This window comes from Papaver somniferum, chromosome 6, assembly GCF_003573695.1.
Source record: "Papaver somniferum cultivar HN1 chromosome 6, ASM357369v1, whole genome shotgun sequence".
Lineage (NCBI taxonomy): Eukaryota > Viridiplantae > Streptophyta > Magnoliopsida > Ranunculales > Papaveraceae > Papaver > Papaver somniferum.
Window position 1 is genome coordinate 126,952,811 of NC_039363.1, and position 16,645 is coordinate 126,969,455.

Genomic DNA, 16,645 nt, shown 5'->3' on the forward strand with positions numbered 1-16,645 from the left:
ACTCCCAAGCCGATTCATACCGAGTCAGACCTATTACAGTTGATTCCGACCGATTCAGAAGACTTCTGCTACCTTTGTTGTTTATGTTACTTTAGATTAGGTTATTGTATTAAGAAAACATGGTTGGATCATTCAAAGATCCCATCACTGCTTTTGGTAGTGATGCGAGTTTGTTTTGTGAAGAAACAGACTTGGCCTCCTGATAGTTTAGGCTACTTTGTTTTACAAAGTGCTTAAAAACACCGGTTGGATCTAGATCTTCTAGAGATCCCATCACTGTTTTGGGCAGTGATGCAAGTTTGTATTATTACGAAACAGATTTGGTCATTAGCTATCACATTAGAAATCTATTTCAATTGTAATGATTGTAAGGGTTGGAGTGAAAATCAAGAATTTGGAGAGAAATTTAAACTACTATGATTGTATGATGATCTGTTTTAATCTCCGTAACGATTCCGATTGCAACTCGGCGGTATTAATGAAAAGGTTTTTTTTTTTTTTTATCAACATTAATGAAAAGTTAGGCATGGCTCTTCTATGAAAAAAAAAAAGGACGGCCTTGCTGTCGTGGGCCTATGGTCCCGAGGTGCTGCCATGTATATGGCAGTTTATTTATATTTAGATTGTATAAGAATTCGGCACTCCTTTTCGGTTATCTAGGGAGATTATTCTCTCTTACCTTTTTTTTTTTTTTGGTAGGCATCTAGGGAGATTGGATTAAGTTTGATCTTCACTTAATCAACAAAAAAGTGTTCCTTGAAGATGATTTTATTCTCAGAAATATACACTAGTATAGTCGACTAGTTTCTATGCGGAAAATTTGAGTTGACAAAATTAAAATGGGGAAAAATTAAGAAATAAATAAATTTGTTTATTATACATAGAAATCCTAAGTCAAGACTAGAGATTGAACTGATTTACCATTAATCCTCTCAAGAACAGTAATTAGACTTAGAGTTCCCATATTTCCATCACCCCTAACAACCATACTTGAACACATTTTCTCGAAAATGCAGTACCAGGTAAGACCACCGCATTTTCCCCTTTCCAAATATTCTCTGACCCAGCAACTCCACCTCAAACTAATGTTACTCCATCACTTAATACAAGTAAATTAGTACCAACTGTAATGTGATTGAAAATTTTACAACTCTCTGTCCACACCCATATCCTCTAAGTAACTCTCCCCAAGACCTTATAAACCGGTGAAAAATCAGAATTCCCAGCGGCAAGGATCTCTAGATGTGACAACCGCAGAAGAGATAGAAGAAACATAGAGCAGAAACAAGAAGAATCGCTTCGAAAACAGATATGATCTTAAACAAAATATCGTCGAGAAATGAAATGTGAATATTAAGATACTTAAATTTAAAACTCGAACTAGAAAATTTAAATTTCCACGAGTCTTGTTTACTTGATGATCCTTCTTCTTCCTCTTCTTGTTGTTGGTGTTGTTGTCTTTGTTTCTTGAAAAACCAACGCTTAATTGCCATTACAAACAAGTAGAAGTTGAAAAATATCTCTCAAGCTGTTGAGCCAATAAGATATGCCTACGAGCACTGTATTCCTATAAAAGAAATCCAAAAACAAGAACAACAACAAGGTTATATTCTCTTTGGTTTCTTCACAGTGACAGTTCTTTTTCTTGCTGGCCGAAGTCTTTTTTGCTTTTTTTGATGTTATTGTGGAACAGTTTGTTGTTTAATCTATATTAATAGTGGTGGTTGATGTTCGAGTGGAAAAGTATAACATTCCCGTTGAAGGTTGATTTGGTGATTTTGATTCACGAAATAGTCAAGGCTGGGTGAAGTCGTAACGGTAGTGAGGAAGAGAGAACGTGGAATTGTTGGTGAAGTTTGTAAAACTTGTACCCTGAAATCGCGTTATTGCCCTTGCTGGTCACACGACTTTGATATGATGATGAAGTCATATAACGCGTATAAAGGAAAGGAAACATCGTTGGAAGATCTTATTTGTTTGATTTCTTACGCATTTATTAATGAAAAGGATAAAAAGAAAGAAGATAACGAGATTTAGAGGCCAGGGAGGCAAAGGGACAGTCTTCATTCCATTGTGGCAGCCAGCCCTTAGAAGGTTCCATGAATCCAAGGAAAAATTTATCATTGAAATGCAAGGAAAGGACAAATTCACAAACAGCAATGGTTACATATGCCAGATTTTATCATTCCATTTCTGTTTTCAGATTTTCAGTTTTCAAACTCTTTTGAATCCTGCAAATGGGGAAAACAAATTGTTGGTAGAAGCCAATATCTCGCGACATTTAAATGAGATAAGCGCAACCAACACTTAGTTTGCTTTTCAATCCTCAGGAAAAAAAAATGGCTATCAAAATAAAATGCAGTGAAAGATATCAACATAGAACGAAATCCATTAGAGTCGTCATTACATGCATTTGCGCTACGAACAACAGTAATAAGTGTAAATATGGGTGATCTTGTTCCAATTTCTGTACTAATTTTCCTCTTCCAAACTCTGCTATTTGACTTCTCTATAAGATTAAGAACACTGTATGTATATTTACTCTATAAGATTAGGCCTTAATTTATACAATGAGAGTTAGTGATCTAGTTCATGCAATTAGTAATGAGATAGTCAGCTCAGTCACTCATTCAGTATACGTACTGAGAGCAGCAATAACTGAGCCAGTCGTACCAAGAGTTGATGCAACATCTGGGATATCTTTCCGAGTATTGATTTTGAGAGATGGGCACAACCATCGCTTCAAGGAATTAACAAAGGTGTTGGGATCAGATGTAAGTATGGCTTCCCAATCCACCTGCACACCATCTGGTATGCTCTCTTTGATCTCCATATTGGCTGCGAGAAACAATCCAAGCAACACAATATAGCCAACCACCGCAGAACCTCTGGACAGCGGCATGAAGTTATACCTGCAAAATAGAACTTATTTTTAACATATTTTATGCCAATCCATATTTCTCATCACGACTAATCCCGATTAATTCGGTTGAGCACTTGCACTTCTTGTAATAAAGTACTTAATTAATGATGTCACGTGTATTGTTACCAATAATATGACATCCGTAGAATTGCATCCTGCACGCTCTCCAGCATACTCAGATCAGTTGAGCCATGCAATTCACCACAATACGCATTGCACAAGGCCTGCAAATCCAAGGATTTAAGAGTGGTCAGATTAGTTTAATGGTCACTATATTTATATGTTCCTGCTGATGCATAGGAGAATAGTTCATTTTCTAAATTTCCTTTTTCAAGGGAGCATAGGAGAATCTTTCACAGCAGGTTCTTAGTTCGAGGTGGTAAAAGACTTCATAAGATAGTCTGAACATGAGAGGTAAATCTCATGATCAACAACACAAGCTGGAATAAAGGGGGGATATGGTATTCTGGATGGGTTCAAATATATTTCAATCTAAAGTTATCCAATATTCTAATCAAACCAGCAGGAGAATATGAGTCGTATGTCAATGCCATTTTAATCAAACTAGCAACAACCATGGTGGAAGCAGAAAATACAAATTTAAGGTTTTAGCTCGAGACATAGCTATACTTACTTCCCATGCCAGCGTCATTTCTGCATCAAAATGCTCCCATCTGGAGGGCATACAAGGTGTTCTTATTGAAAAGTCAAATCCCATATTGCCCCTGTTAAATTATTGGATTTTATGTCTATATTTGGAAAAAAACACACGCAAGTCATATGATTCAAGAGAAGTATAGAGTACATTTTCTGTAAAGTGACCCTTGTTCCCTCGAGGCGTTTCCTGAAACATGCAACATCACTCAAAAGGTTAAAAGACAACAAAATAACTTGCTCTAAGATCTCAACTTTTTAAAAAATGAGAAAAACAGCTGGTAGCTATTTAATCAGTACAATACGATTACCCCTCAAATGCTGTACTATTGCACCAGGTTGCTACCCAAAAGTCCTCACCAGTCACACTGTAAAGATCAGAGCAGGTTTCCGCGTGTAACAACTGTATGTGGTAAATAACATATTAGTATGTTTGACAACGATGCACGAACCCACAATCACATTTCTCTCCAGACGCTAACTAGAGCTACTGACCAGAGAATAGATTCTTTACTTAATGTCTGGTTGTCTTGAACACAATTCCAAAATAAACTCAGTCTTGAACAAAGGAGTAAGAACACTGAGTAGAGCATCACGCATGATTACTACAGGGCATAAGTAATTTATGTGTAATACTCACTTTCTGTAGTCTCCCCTCCTTGGATAGATCAATTATATCATCTGCACTGTTATTCATTTGCATCTTTTCTTTTGCAACAGTTTTTGTGAAATTCAATAACCTACAATGTTCAAGAAATAATGAGAACAGAAAACCTATAAGCTATTCTGATCTATGCTCATGTAGATATTATCATACCTTTGATAGCTTGGATAATACCGCACAACTTTTGCCTGTCCAAGAATTAGGGGTGTATGTGACCCAAATCCAGCGTTAAACTCTTCACTGTGTTGCAGCGAAAAATAAATTAAAGGAGAGATAGATACATTAAGTCAACAAACACCAACTTCTCAAGAAACATAGCGAAAATCAGAATAGCAACAAACAATAGAACGCCCTAGTAAATAGCACACAACATCCCCTTCAGTTTGCCTCAAAAAGTGTTTTGGTGGATAAAAAATCTGTGTTCAAAGCAGAAATAGCATACCTTAGCTTGTTAACCCACACAACTGGGTCACATGGTTCGGAGATCTGTCTCCATTTAACTGCCATTGAATAAACATCTTGCCAGGACATTGTAGAACGACTTGATGATTTCTCTTCGCTAGTATCGTATGGAGTTGATGTTTCCGGCGAACTGGTACTGCAACAAGCACCACCCCTATTCTGACTAGGTACATAATTTCTTTCCTTTCTCCTAGCTTTCTTACTATTTTTTGTTGTGCCTTTACTTGAGAACTTCCACTCTGTATGAACAGAACGCCAAGCCCTTGAAACCTTTTGAGCAATCTCAATAGCAGCCAATCCTGCCATTCGATGCTGGACAACATACCCAAAGACTAAGCATGTAAACAACAAAAAAGTAGAAAACCCAGTAAAATAATGAGAAAATTTGCTTAACTAGTTACCTGACGTCTATTAGGCAAGAAACCTGGGCAATTGTACTGGATCTTCTTTCCAATGGCATCTGCCACTTTCAGAAGAGTAGCCTTAGGTTTTGTAATAACAAGATCCTGCTTCCTGGGCCTACCTCTCTTCAGAGAATCACGCAATGTAGGTTGTCTATAAACCTTTTCACATACATTTTTTGGGTGCAACCTTTTGCACCAGTACTCCTGCAAAAAAATAGGCAACTTTGTTAAAGAAAAACAGATTAAGATTCTTAATGAATTTGGGTACACTAGAAGGGTGTTGGAAGGAAGGAATTAATAATTGCAATAGCCAACAAAATTAAATCACAGGTAAAAAGGTGCCAGCAGTACTTGCCACCGGATATATCTCACACATAATGCGGAAAAAGTTTTTTTTTTTTTTTTTAATTTGGCAAAGGAAAAATTATTAATGAAAAGAAGACAGGGTACAAAAGACTAGCACCATCCTAAACCAGACTAGAAAAAAAAAAGGAAAAGAGCAAAGGTGGTAATAGACTACCACAATGCTTAATGAGGATCAAAATACATAGTTGGCCAAGTAACCATATATATATCTGAGAAACTAACTACCTCAAAGTCCTAGAAAATGAGATACCAAAAAAATAGCTGATACTTGGCTTTAGCCGTAGAAGCTCCATTTTCACTCTATAGTAAAGTCAGAATTAACTAGAGATGGAGAAAGGAGCTGTCCAGAGATTCTTTTAATTACTGTGAAATTAACTCTAAAGTACCAATCCACTGATAAAGTTATCCTAGTGCATCGAAGGATATTCAAACTCCAAGCAGCAACTTATAATAAACTCACCAATAATCTCATAACTTAAGGACCAAATTTAAATTACCTTAAATAGGGGATCAATATCACCATCAATATCAAACCAGCAGAACTCACTAGTGGCTTTTGAAGCAGTGTACAGAGCAAGTTCTTTCTGCATGAAAGGCATAAAAGTGAGTATATTTGTGAACATCCACCATCAATGATCAGAAGCGAATAGAAAACGCCTCAATCAGTGGAAAGACAGGCTCCAAGATAAGGGTACGCTATATCCAAGTTACAAACTTGATAAAATGCCAGGCACTGAAGCAAGAATTTTTCCACAGAATCTAACTCCAATTCCAACACTGCATCATAGTCTTTAACCTGTAAACATATAAATCAAATAAACTATTTTTCATGTGAAATATTAAAACTGATACTGTAACTCGAGACTATTAGTTACCGCATTTCCATATTCTGCAACAGCATGGTAGCAGGAAGCACGTAGGTACAGACACTCAATGTTTGAGCTTTCAATGCTTAAGCCCATAGTCAAGTCCTTGATGGCATTCCTGCAACAATTAAAAGCCATTACAAAAAGTCTGGAAGAAAAATCCATGTACAATTAAAAGCCCATGATTAGATTTAACAAAATAAGGTCTATCCCAGCTTTAATCACTTCCTAATGGTATCTTGGTCAGGTTTCCAATGTAAAGAAGATGATCCAACTGCTAAATAGACCTAAAGCTTTAAGCTCCCCGAATTAGCTTGGCAGGCTGATGCTATTATAACCCCCCCAATACAAACTTGCCGTAGAGCTTATTATCGCATAAAGATTGCTAGGTAGAACTGCAACTTACTTGTGCTCTCCTAGGCCATGGTGGAGTAACCCGCGCAGGTGATATGCTTTGGACGACCTACAAGAAATGGCACCTAACCATCAAAAAAATAATTTAAGAGCATCCTTCCACCACGGCTTTTGTTGCAAACAAGCATGGGCTCATGCTTAGATTTGAGCAAAAAAAATCAGTCTAGTTAAGAAACAAGAAAGAGATGGTATCAAATGGCAAAACAACCTTCCATCAATTTGCAAAACTTGTTCAAGGCATTCAAAAGCCTTTGTTGGGTTCGCCAATTCTTGATATAACTGTCAAACCAAAATCAAGTCAATCAAGTTCGTCAGACAGAAACCAAAACAATAACAAGAAGAGCAATGGACAATGGTTCCTTCTATAAGGAAATTTCTTTGATCTACAGTTCTAAATACGATACATCATACGCTTTCCAAAGCTTGAGTACTGCATTCTTCTAAACGAGCAGAGACTTTGAACCAAAACGGTTTGCCCAACATAAGAAAAATATGATGACAAGATAACAGTATACCAAAAACCTAAAAGGAGTTTAGATCTCTCTTTAAAAGAAAGGAGTTGAGTCATAACACCAACCCTGTGGCACACCATCACAATAAAGCCTTCATTCATCATAACAGTGATGGCACCATTACTTGTTAGGGATGTTTTTTCACATTCTCAATTGTTTTCATGATAATTTTTTAATTAAAAATTTGTGACCATTAGGATACAAAAGATAGGATCTCCATTTCCTACGCATGTTTTTACAAAAGCTGCATAGATCGAGTCCAATTATGTGCACACTACTCTAAAGAGTGTATATTTGACATGTTAATTTGATTGGTTGATAAGTTAACAGATCGCCCCATTACCATCCATGTTTAGAATCCCGACCCTCGTTAAATAACTCCCTAAATTAAATCAGTGATAGAGATTAAAATGTCACGTGCATACTTGTTAGAGAGTGTGCACAAATCGGACTCACATAGTTCCCGTTCATAACAGGTAACGGCAGACAAATATTATCCAGTAGTAAGATCAGTATGGAATCCTTTGTTTTTATTCCTACTATGGTGCCTTGGTCATGGGATAAAGTGGGTATAAAAACTACTGTGACACACTTAATCTCTGAATTTGTACACTTAGAACTAATTTTATTTTATTTTGATTATTAAATGTGATAAGGTGCATATGCATACCTGTGCCAGATGGATCCATCCTTCAAGGTAAAGCTTATCAAATTCAATTGACTTAGCATGTGCCTCTTCAGCTTGGCCATATTCACCAATTGAAGCTAATGCTAAACCCTGTCGGAAGAGGGAAAACTTACAAGGTTATTAATTCTAATGACATTTATTTTTATTAATAAGTGGGTGAATTATATCTATCTAAAGTGCCTCCAATTTGCGACTCAGCATACTTGATATCCACACACTCACTAGATATGTATACGCGGATTTATTATCCTTATCATGCTTCACACACGAAGATAGGTCATGCACAGCTGCCTTGTAATCCTTGAACTTGTAATTGACAATTCCTGCATAGTCAACAGTAATTACGCTTGCACGTCAAGGGGCACAGTTACAGTCAAGTAAGATGATAACGAATACAGTCATTTCATAGCTACTAGTGGCACGAGATCCATACATTTAAAGTCACATATATACCCAAATCAAATAATCGACTTACCTCTTTCATGTAAGATATCTGAGGAGTTTGGTTCAAATTCTAATGCCTTGGTCAAGTCTTCAATGGCCTGCAAATCAAAGCAACGATTACTGAGAGGTAAAGGAACGTTATAGACCTACGGATCCCATATAATGCATCAGATATCAAACATCAACATCAGTAAATCATCATTGTATATAAATAACTAGTGGATTACAGATTTCTTTGTGCGCAGCAGTGATATTTCTGCTAACGAACTTTGAAGTAAGAGGAGCAAAAGGAGTAGCATTTCACACTGAACTTTGTCTAACATAATGCATCAATCTGTAGAATCTCCTAAAATCTTGCAGTGTAACCAGTGAGACAAAAGTTCAAGTAAATTATGGATAAAATCTTGCCTCTATAGAATCTCCTAAAGCTGCTCGAGCCTGTCCCCTTCTTTTCCACGCCTCTCCAGCTGATGGGTTAACTTTTAAGGCCTAACAAAAAAATAGTTGTCATCACATCATAAACGAAACCCTATTTTATCTGCACAAATAGTAGTTAAGAAATACACACCCTAGTAAAGTCAACAATAGCAGCATCAAGTTCCCGCTGAAATGCATATGCTGTTCCCCTACCTACCAATGCCTCCGGATAATTAGGATTTTCTTTCAGTATCTATATGACAGAATACAACTTATGTCAGGACATACAAAGCTGAAGCATGATAATAGCCATACAAATGATAATTATCGACGCCTAATGAAATTTAATCAGACAAGTTCAAAAACCTGGTCAAAGAGAGAAACAGCTTGAGCATACTTCCCTTCATTCACCTGCAAAATTATGAAGGCATTTGTATGTAAGAAACTACAGAAAAACGGCATTTAACGAATCTATATTAACTTAGGATGTCTAATATGGAAAGTGGTTTGAGACCTATACAAAAAAATTCCTTCCCTTGAGAGTATTTGAGCAAAATCAGGCGGAAGAGAGCATGACTGTCATTGATTAAAGGTTGAGGCTATTTGGCATTGTAAAATAGAACACTAATTAAAGTAAAACGTGTGTGTCTAATACCGAGATGTTAACATAAAGGTATCATTCTTGTTTAGTTGTGTGCTTACTCAAAGTGAAAGTTATTACTGTTGTACTTTAGAAAATGAGCTCACTGTTACTAGCAAGTATTGCCACAATGAAAAATGCAAGAGTAACTCATCAACATATAAGATTCTGGCTACACGGTAACACCACTACATAAATGCAAGATTACCTCATCGACATATAAGATTTTGAATGTGGTAATGTAACAAAAACCATACCTGAGTTATTCCTCTTGATAATCTGAAATCCAAACTTATCGATTTGGTCTTTAACATACCAGTAGAAAAAACTTTTACGTTCTTCTTTGTTTCATCTCTTTTTTTGCTAAGTATATCAGACAAATCACTTGATTTCCTGCACACTTTAGATGTTGCACTTGATAGGTTGTGTGTTTCAGGTGTGCCATTAGCTTTGCTACATATTTCAAGTGCACCACTTGACTTGCTGTTTACTTCAGATGAGCTGTTAGATGTGATGAAATTTTCAGAACTAACACTCGATTTGCCATGCATTTCAGATGTGCCATTTGGTTTATTACATAATTCTGATGCATCACTTGATTCCTCAAGTGTTTTAGACATGTCGTTAGGTTTGCTGCATATTTGAGAGCTATCAGCTGACTTGATTTCAGTTTGAGAAGTTTTAATTGATTTGCATTGAATTTCAGACCCTGAACCAAATAAAGTCTCAGTTTGAATACATGTCTCCACAGTAATGTCTTTGGTTTCATTCTCTTTAGAAGAAGCCAATAGTTCTTCTAACTCCAGCAATTGTTTCAAATCTGTTGATTGGCGGACAGCATATCCGTAACCTTGTTCCCAAACTACCAAACCCTCCTCTTTTCTTCCCAGAGCAGTCAATGCGCGACCTGAATGACAAACAGGTACAGTAACTAAATTGGGAGCACACAACTAAATAAAAAAGATGTCCACACAGTGAAAAACAGACTAATCAAGTGAACAAAAACCTTGATGAGCAAACATTCAGGCACACAATAAGAACTACATACATTTTTAAACAAAATAAGTACTACATGCATTTCTGTAGTTTTGTACGTCGTCTTGCAGCAGGACCTCTAGTGTCTCGTTCATTCTACAGATCAGATTGTTTAGTTATATGATAAGTGAGTTTCCACCTAGGGTTTCTATTTACTCTAACTGGTAGATCCTACTGGGGAGACAAATGAAAGGAAAACACGAGAAATTTCTCTAACCTAAATGCCCCAGAAAAAAGTAATCAAAAGAAAAGGCAATGGGAGAGATGAAAAATGGTGAAACCTTTGAGAATGTAAGCTTGGAGAAGGGTAGAATCAAGCTGAAGTGCCTTATCACAGTCTTTGATTACATGTTTATGCAACTCCAACTGGCTGTAACAAAATGCTCTATTGCTGCAAAAACAACAATTCAAAAAAAAAAAAAAAAAAAAAAAAAAAACTACAGTAAACCCTCAAATGAAATTCAAAAAAATATACAGTAAACCCTCAGATTTTAAGGAAATAAATAGTGAAATGTTTACCAGAGGTCTTGGATGACACAAGATTGAGAAAGAAGAGAATCAAGAACACGAATAGCTTTAGACCAGTCGCGAGTGCTGCACAACTTAGCTAACTCCACTCTCTCAGAGATTGATGAACTCCCCATTGAAACACACAAAATGAGATCGGATTTTTGATAACAACTTGTTCTTCCCTTTAATAACTGGTTCCAAGGTCTTCTTTAGAGAAAAGGGATATGAGTTTAAGAGAAGCGTTTTGCTGTTAGACGGTTACATCCATGTTTGAAATCATCGATATAATCGCTAGTTGGAGCGACGACACGTGTCAGGAAATGACGAGATTTTTTGTGTTACGTACACGTGGTGTTATGAGAGAGGTATGATGGTGCTTAGCAAGATTGATTTGAGCTTGTTTGGTAGCGTATATTCTTTTTGTTTTGGAATAAGAGAATGTGATTTGATTTAACAAACGCGTCATATTTGTAAAACTAGTGCCCATTAATGTGGATTAACGGCTCGCAGTTTCATATTTGGATCCGTCATGGTCTCCCTCTATACGCAACCAAGGAAACAAACGGCACAAGTTCCACAAATTTACTGCGTTGAAGAAGAGTGTAGAAAAATAGTCATCAAAGGATATATGGGTTGGCCGAACTTGCAGGTAGACAAACTAGATTCTGCTAGAAAGATAGTGAGTGATTGCCGTTTTCGCATACCAAAAGAATGACGAACCATTGGTTTCATAAGCAAATGTTTGGCAGAGTGAAAATTCAAACTTCTGATCTCAGGTATAAGTCCGGTCTCTTTTTCTTTTTTTTTTAATCATTATTGGCATACTAGCAGATACTTTAAGTTTTATCTTGACATCAGGTGGAGAGGGTACGTTCTTTTCATCAAATGTCACAGCTGGTTGGGCACAGCGGATGGAGTTGGTCAGTGGTCACTTGAAGGTACTCAAAATTGTCAATCAACTTCCGATCACTCATATTTGGGAACTGGGATTTGGTAGTTAATACGGACCTCCTCAGCTGCGCAACTTGATCATCTTTGGTAGATCGTTATTCAAAACTTCATATGGTTTTAGGTGCCTAAACTTGGAGACCAGGGGAGAGTTCTGTGGTGAGTAATTCTTGATTTCATTTTAAGACTTAATGATACAGTATAACTGAAGCCCAATTGTGTTATATGGGCCGAAATGTGCAGGCGTCGGCTAAAGACTAAAGTGTATCACTCTTGATTTCATCATTACTTCAAATTTAAAGATATTTTGTAAAAAGGTTGCATGTTATTGGTCAAATTACGATCTGGGTTAGGGGCGGAACTACAGCCAGACTAGTCCTCGCTTAAGCCACCTCTGAAAGTCCAAAAACTCTTTTCTTTCACTGCCTATTTGTTCTTTAATTGAGCTGATAAAAAATAAGGTCAAGTAATAGGCTTAAGCCACCCCTGCAGCCCAAAAGTCATTCCCAAGCTAAATTTCCAACTCCGCCACTGATCTGGGTTGTAGAACATGTTGTTGATTCGATAGGGTCGTAGATAGGCCTGTCAATGGATGTTAACGTAACGGAAATAGGCTCTACCGCTGCCGTTTCCGTTAAAATTTAGCGGATATCCGTTACCGTTCATTTCCGGCGGAAATAAGAAATTCAAAAACGTTACCGTTACGTTGGACTTACCGGATATTTTTTCGCTGCCATCCGGTAAGTCACAGGACAGCTACAAAACAGGCTAAAAACACAGAACAAGTACACATAACAGCTTTAAAATCCAACAAAACAGGTTCTAAATCCATGCCACACCAAAAAAAGACATACAGATGTTGATGCCATTGCCACACAAGAAAACAAGTTCATAATCTTCATGTTTTTTTTTGCAAAAAAAAAGACATATCCATCTCCATTTGAGTCAAGAACTGCAAATGCATTCCTCCTCCATCTCCATTTGAAATTAAACTCAAAGGAAATTGAAGAAGAGAACCCTAGTTTCTAATCAGTAATCACACAAAGAAGATGATGATTTCTAAGGCAGAGAAGACGATGCTTGATTCAGCATCCGTAGTTTCTCTCTTTTTCTCTCTGAGAACTTCTCTGTTGTGTCGAAGTGAAGAACAGAAGAATGACTGAATGAGATGAGATAAACCAAACAATACATAACGTATAAAAAGGGGAACTTAGGCGCAGGCCCAAAAAAAAAGTGCATAACTACTTATGCAGTACAAAGAAAATGTGCATACCCAGTTATGCAGATGCATAACTTGTTATGTGGCACAAAAAAAAAGTGCATAACCAGTTATGCAGATGCATAAGACATTATGCAGTACAGAACAATGTGCATAACTAGTTATGCAGATGCATCAAAGGTTATGCTTATCATAAATCACTGCAGATGCAAAGAAAATGTGCATAACTAGTTATGCAGTACAAAGAAAATGTGCATAAACAGTTATGCAGTACGCACGTTAGCGGATAACGGAACTAAACCTAACGGAAATACACGGTTCCACTACCGTTACGTTAAGAAGGGATTATCCGTTAGCTTATCGGTATCGATATCCGTTTACCTCTATGTCGGATGGTAGCAGTAATGGCTAACGGATTATCGGTATCGGCTAACGGAAAATCGGTATCCATTGACAGGCCTAGTCGTAGACTGATTTTGACCATCTGATATGTTTACTAAAATACTCATCTTATTAATATAAAGAAAAGAAGTGTTTTCACCAGTTTACAGTGAACTGACTAAACTACCCCTCCGTATTTTTTCTCTTCTCCTTTTCTTTTTCGTAAATTCCGACCAAGCCAAGGGTATTTGGCTATTTGTTTTCTTATCTCCGTCGAAAGAAAAAACCCATCGACACAAAACAGAACTCGAAACCCTCCACTTCTCTATCTCAACTGATGATAATCATAATCATGTCAAAGAATTATGTGATTCTGATGCTAGGTTTTAGAGGATCTAACTCAATCGCAAAATCCCCAAATCCAGTTTTCTGAAAAAATTGAAATCTCGGCTGAAAAATTGAAGTTCCAGATTTGAACTGAAAATCCTAAGAGTTGAATTAGAGGATTGGGTAAAAATTGAAGGCCGAGATTTGAGTTAAAAACCCTAAAAGTTGAATCAGGGGATTGGGTTGTCCATTGGTTGTTGCATATGTAGGAGACAAACCCTAGAACTTGGAATTGCGAATTTCAGGTAAGGATTCTGTTTATCGTCTTTAGTTTACTATCTTAAATCCCCAACTCCCTATATAGAGGGAGGTATACAATATAGGACTTAATTGAACTGAAATTTTGATCAAAATTGTTAAGTTTTTTTTCAGAATTCATATGCATTGAATTTATGAGTTTGCCTGTTTTTGCATATTAGTGTGGTTGTTGGTGGTGGTGATCCTTGGTGATGGTGGTGGTGACCTACGCGGAAATGAAGTAAGAATCAGAGATATAATCGTTGAAGGTAAGAAATATGTTTCAAGTACAGGGTGAGTTTCAAATGTTAATTTTCAATACAACCTTAAATTTTTGAACGGGTTTAGATTTAATGGTTTTCATGAAATGAAGCCTCAATTAAACAGCTACATTGTCAAGTACAAAACTGCATATTACTCATTTTATCTACCTGTAAGTTGGGCTCCCATTTTGTGCAACCTTCTGCTATTGCTTTGTATTTGCCATGCCTCCTGAAAGAATTTTTGATAGCATGCCAGTATTCATTTCTTCTAGCTGTATGACTTATTGGAATCAATTAAATCCAGGAAACTCTCTGTTGTTGTTTTCTTCATCAAGGAAAAACATGAATCTGTGTCTGTACTTTGATCTGCTAGCCTAGATCTATAAGATAACTCCAATTTGTTATTTATCTGGATTTAAAAATGAAAATTGTGAACTTATCTGGATTCAAATTATTAACCAGGTCAAGAATAACTTTTTCCTGGAAGTCAGGCATATGATTGCCTCCAGTGTCCTTATGTTGCCGCACTCCCATTTACTGTCAGGTATCAATGTTCCTTCTTCTTCTCTTATATCATTGTTGTATTGTGTCGAAAAAGTAGTTCTTGGTAGTGTCCTGTGGCATTTTGAGTTCAAATTCCCTGTTGCTTTGGCGATCACTCCCGGTTGCTAAGTTCGACATTTATAAAACTTTTGGTCATTTCAGAAACACGGTGCTATTAGAGCAGTGTGAGGTCACTACTATAATAAGTTTATTATACAGGTACAAACAATTGAAACCATCCAAAGAACATTATTAGACAAAAGAGAACACATAATACAGTTCCTGCAATGGGATCCGCCAACGCCCCGAGGAAGAGATCCCGCCTAAGTCCGGCAAATATTGATGCTTCAGTGGAGCTCAACCCGCCCTCTAGCTCCAGACCCCGCAAAAGTCCAAGACTTCTGTAACAGACTCAACGTCAAGCATTGATGCAAGCACAAAATCAAAAAGATCAGTCGTCTTCCTTTTCATATTTGTAAATCAATCACATGGTTGGGTTCCTTTTTTTGTCTGCGATGGTTGAAACTTTTCATGGCAATTTGAGTTTTTGCTAACTGACGTTGATGCTTTCCTTTCAGTACACCCAAGTATATGTAACGTCAATGTATTGGTGTTCAGATTCTTTACTTTCACTGTTAACATTTGTATTTCGTCTTTGTTTTCACTTTCTGGACCTTTCTATGAACCTCCTCTCAATATCCAATAAGAAGAATATCTTAGTTTTCACTTTAGACACCATAGTTCAATCTCTACCTTTGCTTTCTTCAATGACATCTTATACTTCCATGGTTGAAGAGGTCAGGCACTGCTTATACTTCCGTTGTTTTAGTTAATTTTCTATTTAGATTTTTAGTTTGTTGTTTGGTTAATTGTGGTTAATGCCTTATTTCCATTTTTGGTGTCTAAATATGGTAACTAAGGTTTATAATTAGGGTATATCAGATTCTCACCAACTGGTGGCAGTGTGTTTAGGCTGAATTTTGTGTTCAACAAAGTGCATGAGATACTAAATATGGGTTGTGCAAATCCAATGGACCCCACAGCTACGTTAATGCAGCTGTATTTAGTATTCTAGGACTAACTGCAGTTGTTTTGTGGATTTGTTTTGACTGTAGGATTGGTGTCTGTCTTTCTAAGTGTACATTTGTTGTTGACAGTTGACAGTTCAAATGGTGGTTACTTGAGAAAGCTCCACAAGTTGTATACTTGCATCTACAGTTGAAGAAACAAGCAATTATTAAGATTTCCATGAGACAAGAACAGGTGTGTCTATAGTTTCTTTGATGTTTAATTTTTTCTTGGAACAGAAAGGAAAGTGCATCGCCAATTCCCTAGATAGAGGGAAGTATACAATATAGGGATTTACCTGAATTGAAATTTTGATCAATATTTTCTATGCTAACTCTAGAGGCATGTATGTTACTAACAATGACATCATACACTCCAAAACTTGTCACATACACTTCATGTATGGTGAACTGAATCAGACTCTTATAGATTTTTTCCGGGTTAGCCAAAATAATTTACCTCTTATCCCTAAAGGTGAACCAGCCTTCTTTGTAGATGATTTTAATGCTTTGCTTAGTCATGATGATAAAATGGGTGGCTTAGAAATTGATGATAATAATTTTATATATCTTAAAATTTTCTATTAAAATTTTTGACCTA

At 36.7% G+C, this 16,645-nt stretch overlaps 2 protein-coding genes and 1 long non-coding RNA gene across 3 annotated transcripts; 1 reads left to right on the forward strand and 2 right to left on the reverse strand.

Moving 5' to 3' along the window:
• Nucleotides 1-850: 850 nt before the first annotated feature.
• Nucleotides 851-1,661, reverse strand: LOC113286154. The gene has a single exon (XM_026534849.1). It carries the CDS (start codon nucleotides 1,491-1,493, stop codon nucleotides 1,239-1,241), a length of 255 nt encoding a protein of 84 aa, XP_026390634.1. The 5' UTR covers nucleotides 1,494-1,661; the 3' UTR covers nucleotides 851-1,238.
• A 683-nt stretch (nucleotides 1,662-2,344) lies between these two features.
• LOC113289209 (suppressor of RPS4-RLD 1-like) lies at nucleotides 2,345-11,173 on the reverse strand. Its single transcript, XM_026538407.1, has 23 exons — nucleotides 11,009-11,173; nucleotides 10,771-10,880; nucleotides 9,712-10,361; nucleotides 9,181-9,225; nucleotides 8,966-9,067; nucleotides 8,806-8,886; nucleotides 8,429-8,495; nucleotides 8,176-8,276; nucleotides 7,936-8,043; nucleotides 6,962-7,032; nucleotides 6,746-6,802; nucleotides 6,349-6,457; nucleotides 6,189-6,269; nucleotides 5,971-6,057; nucleotides 5,105-5,311; nucleotides 4,684-5,015; nucleotides 4,395-4,481; nucleotides 4,218-4,317; nucleotides 3,889-3,980; nucleotides 3,729-3,767; nucleotides 3,558-3,648; nucleotides 3,050-3,147; nucleotides 2,345-2,912 (listed from the first exon to the last, which is right to left on the reverse strand). Exons 1-23 carry the CDS (start codon nucleotides 11,131-11,133, stop codon nucleotides 2,627-2,629), a joined length of 3,126 nt encoding a protein of 1,041 aa, XP_026394192.1. The 5' UTR covers nucleotides 11,134-11,173; the 3' UTR covers nucleotides 2,345-2,626.
• Nucleotides 11,174-13,826: 2,653 nt separating this feature from the next.
• Nucleotides 13,827-15,708, forward strand: LOC113286155. The gene is made up of 4 exons (XR_003329139.1): nucleotides 13,827-14,179; nucleotides 14,354-14,440; nucleotides 14,897-14,978; nucleotides 15,197-15,708. It is a non-coding gene; the product is annotated as an uncharacterized LOC113286155 (long non-coding RNA).
• Nucleotides 15,709-16,645: the final 937 nt, after the last annotated feature.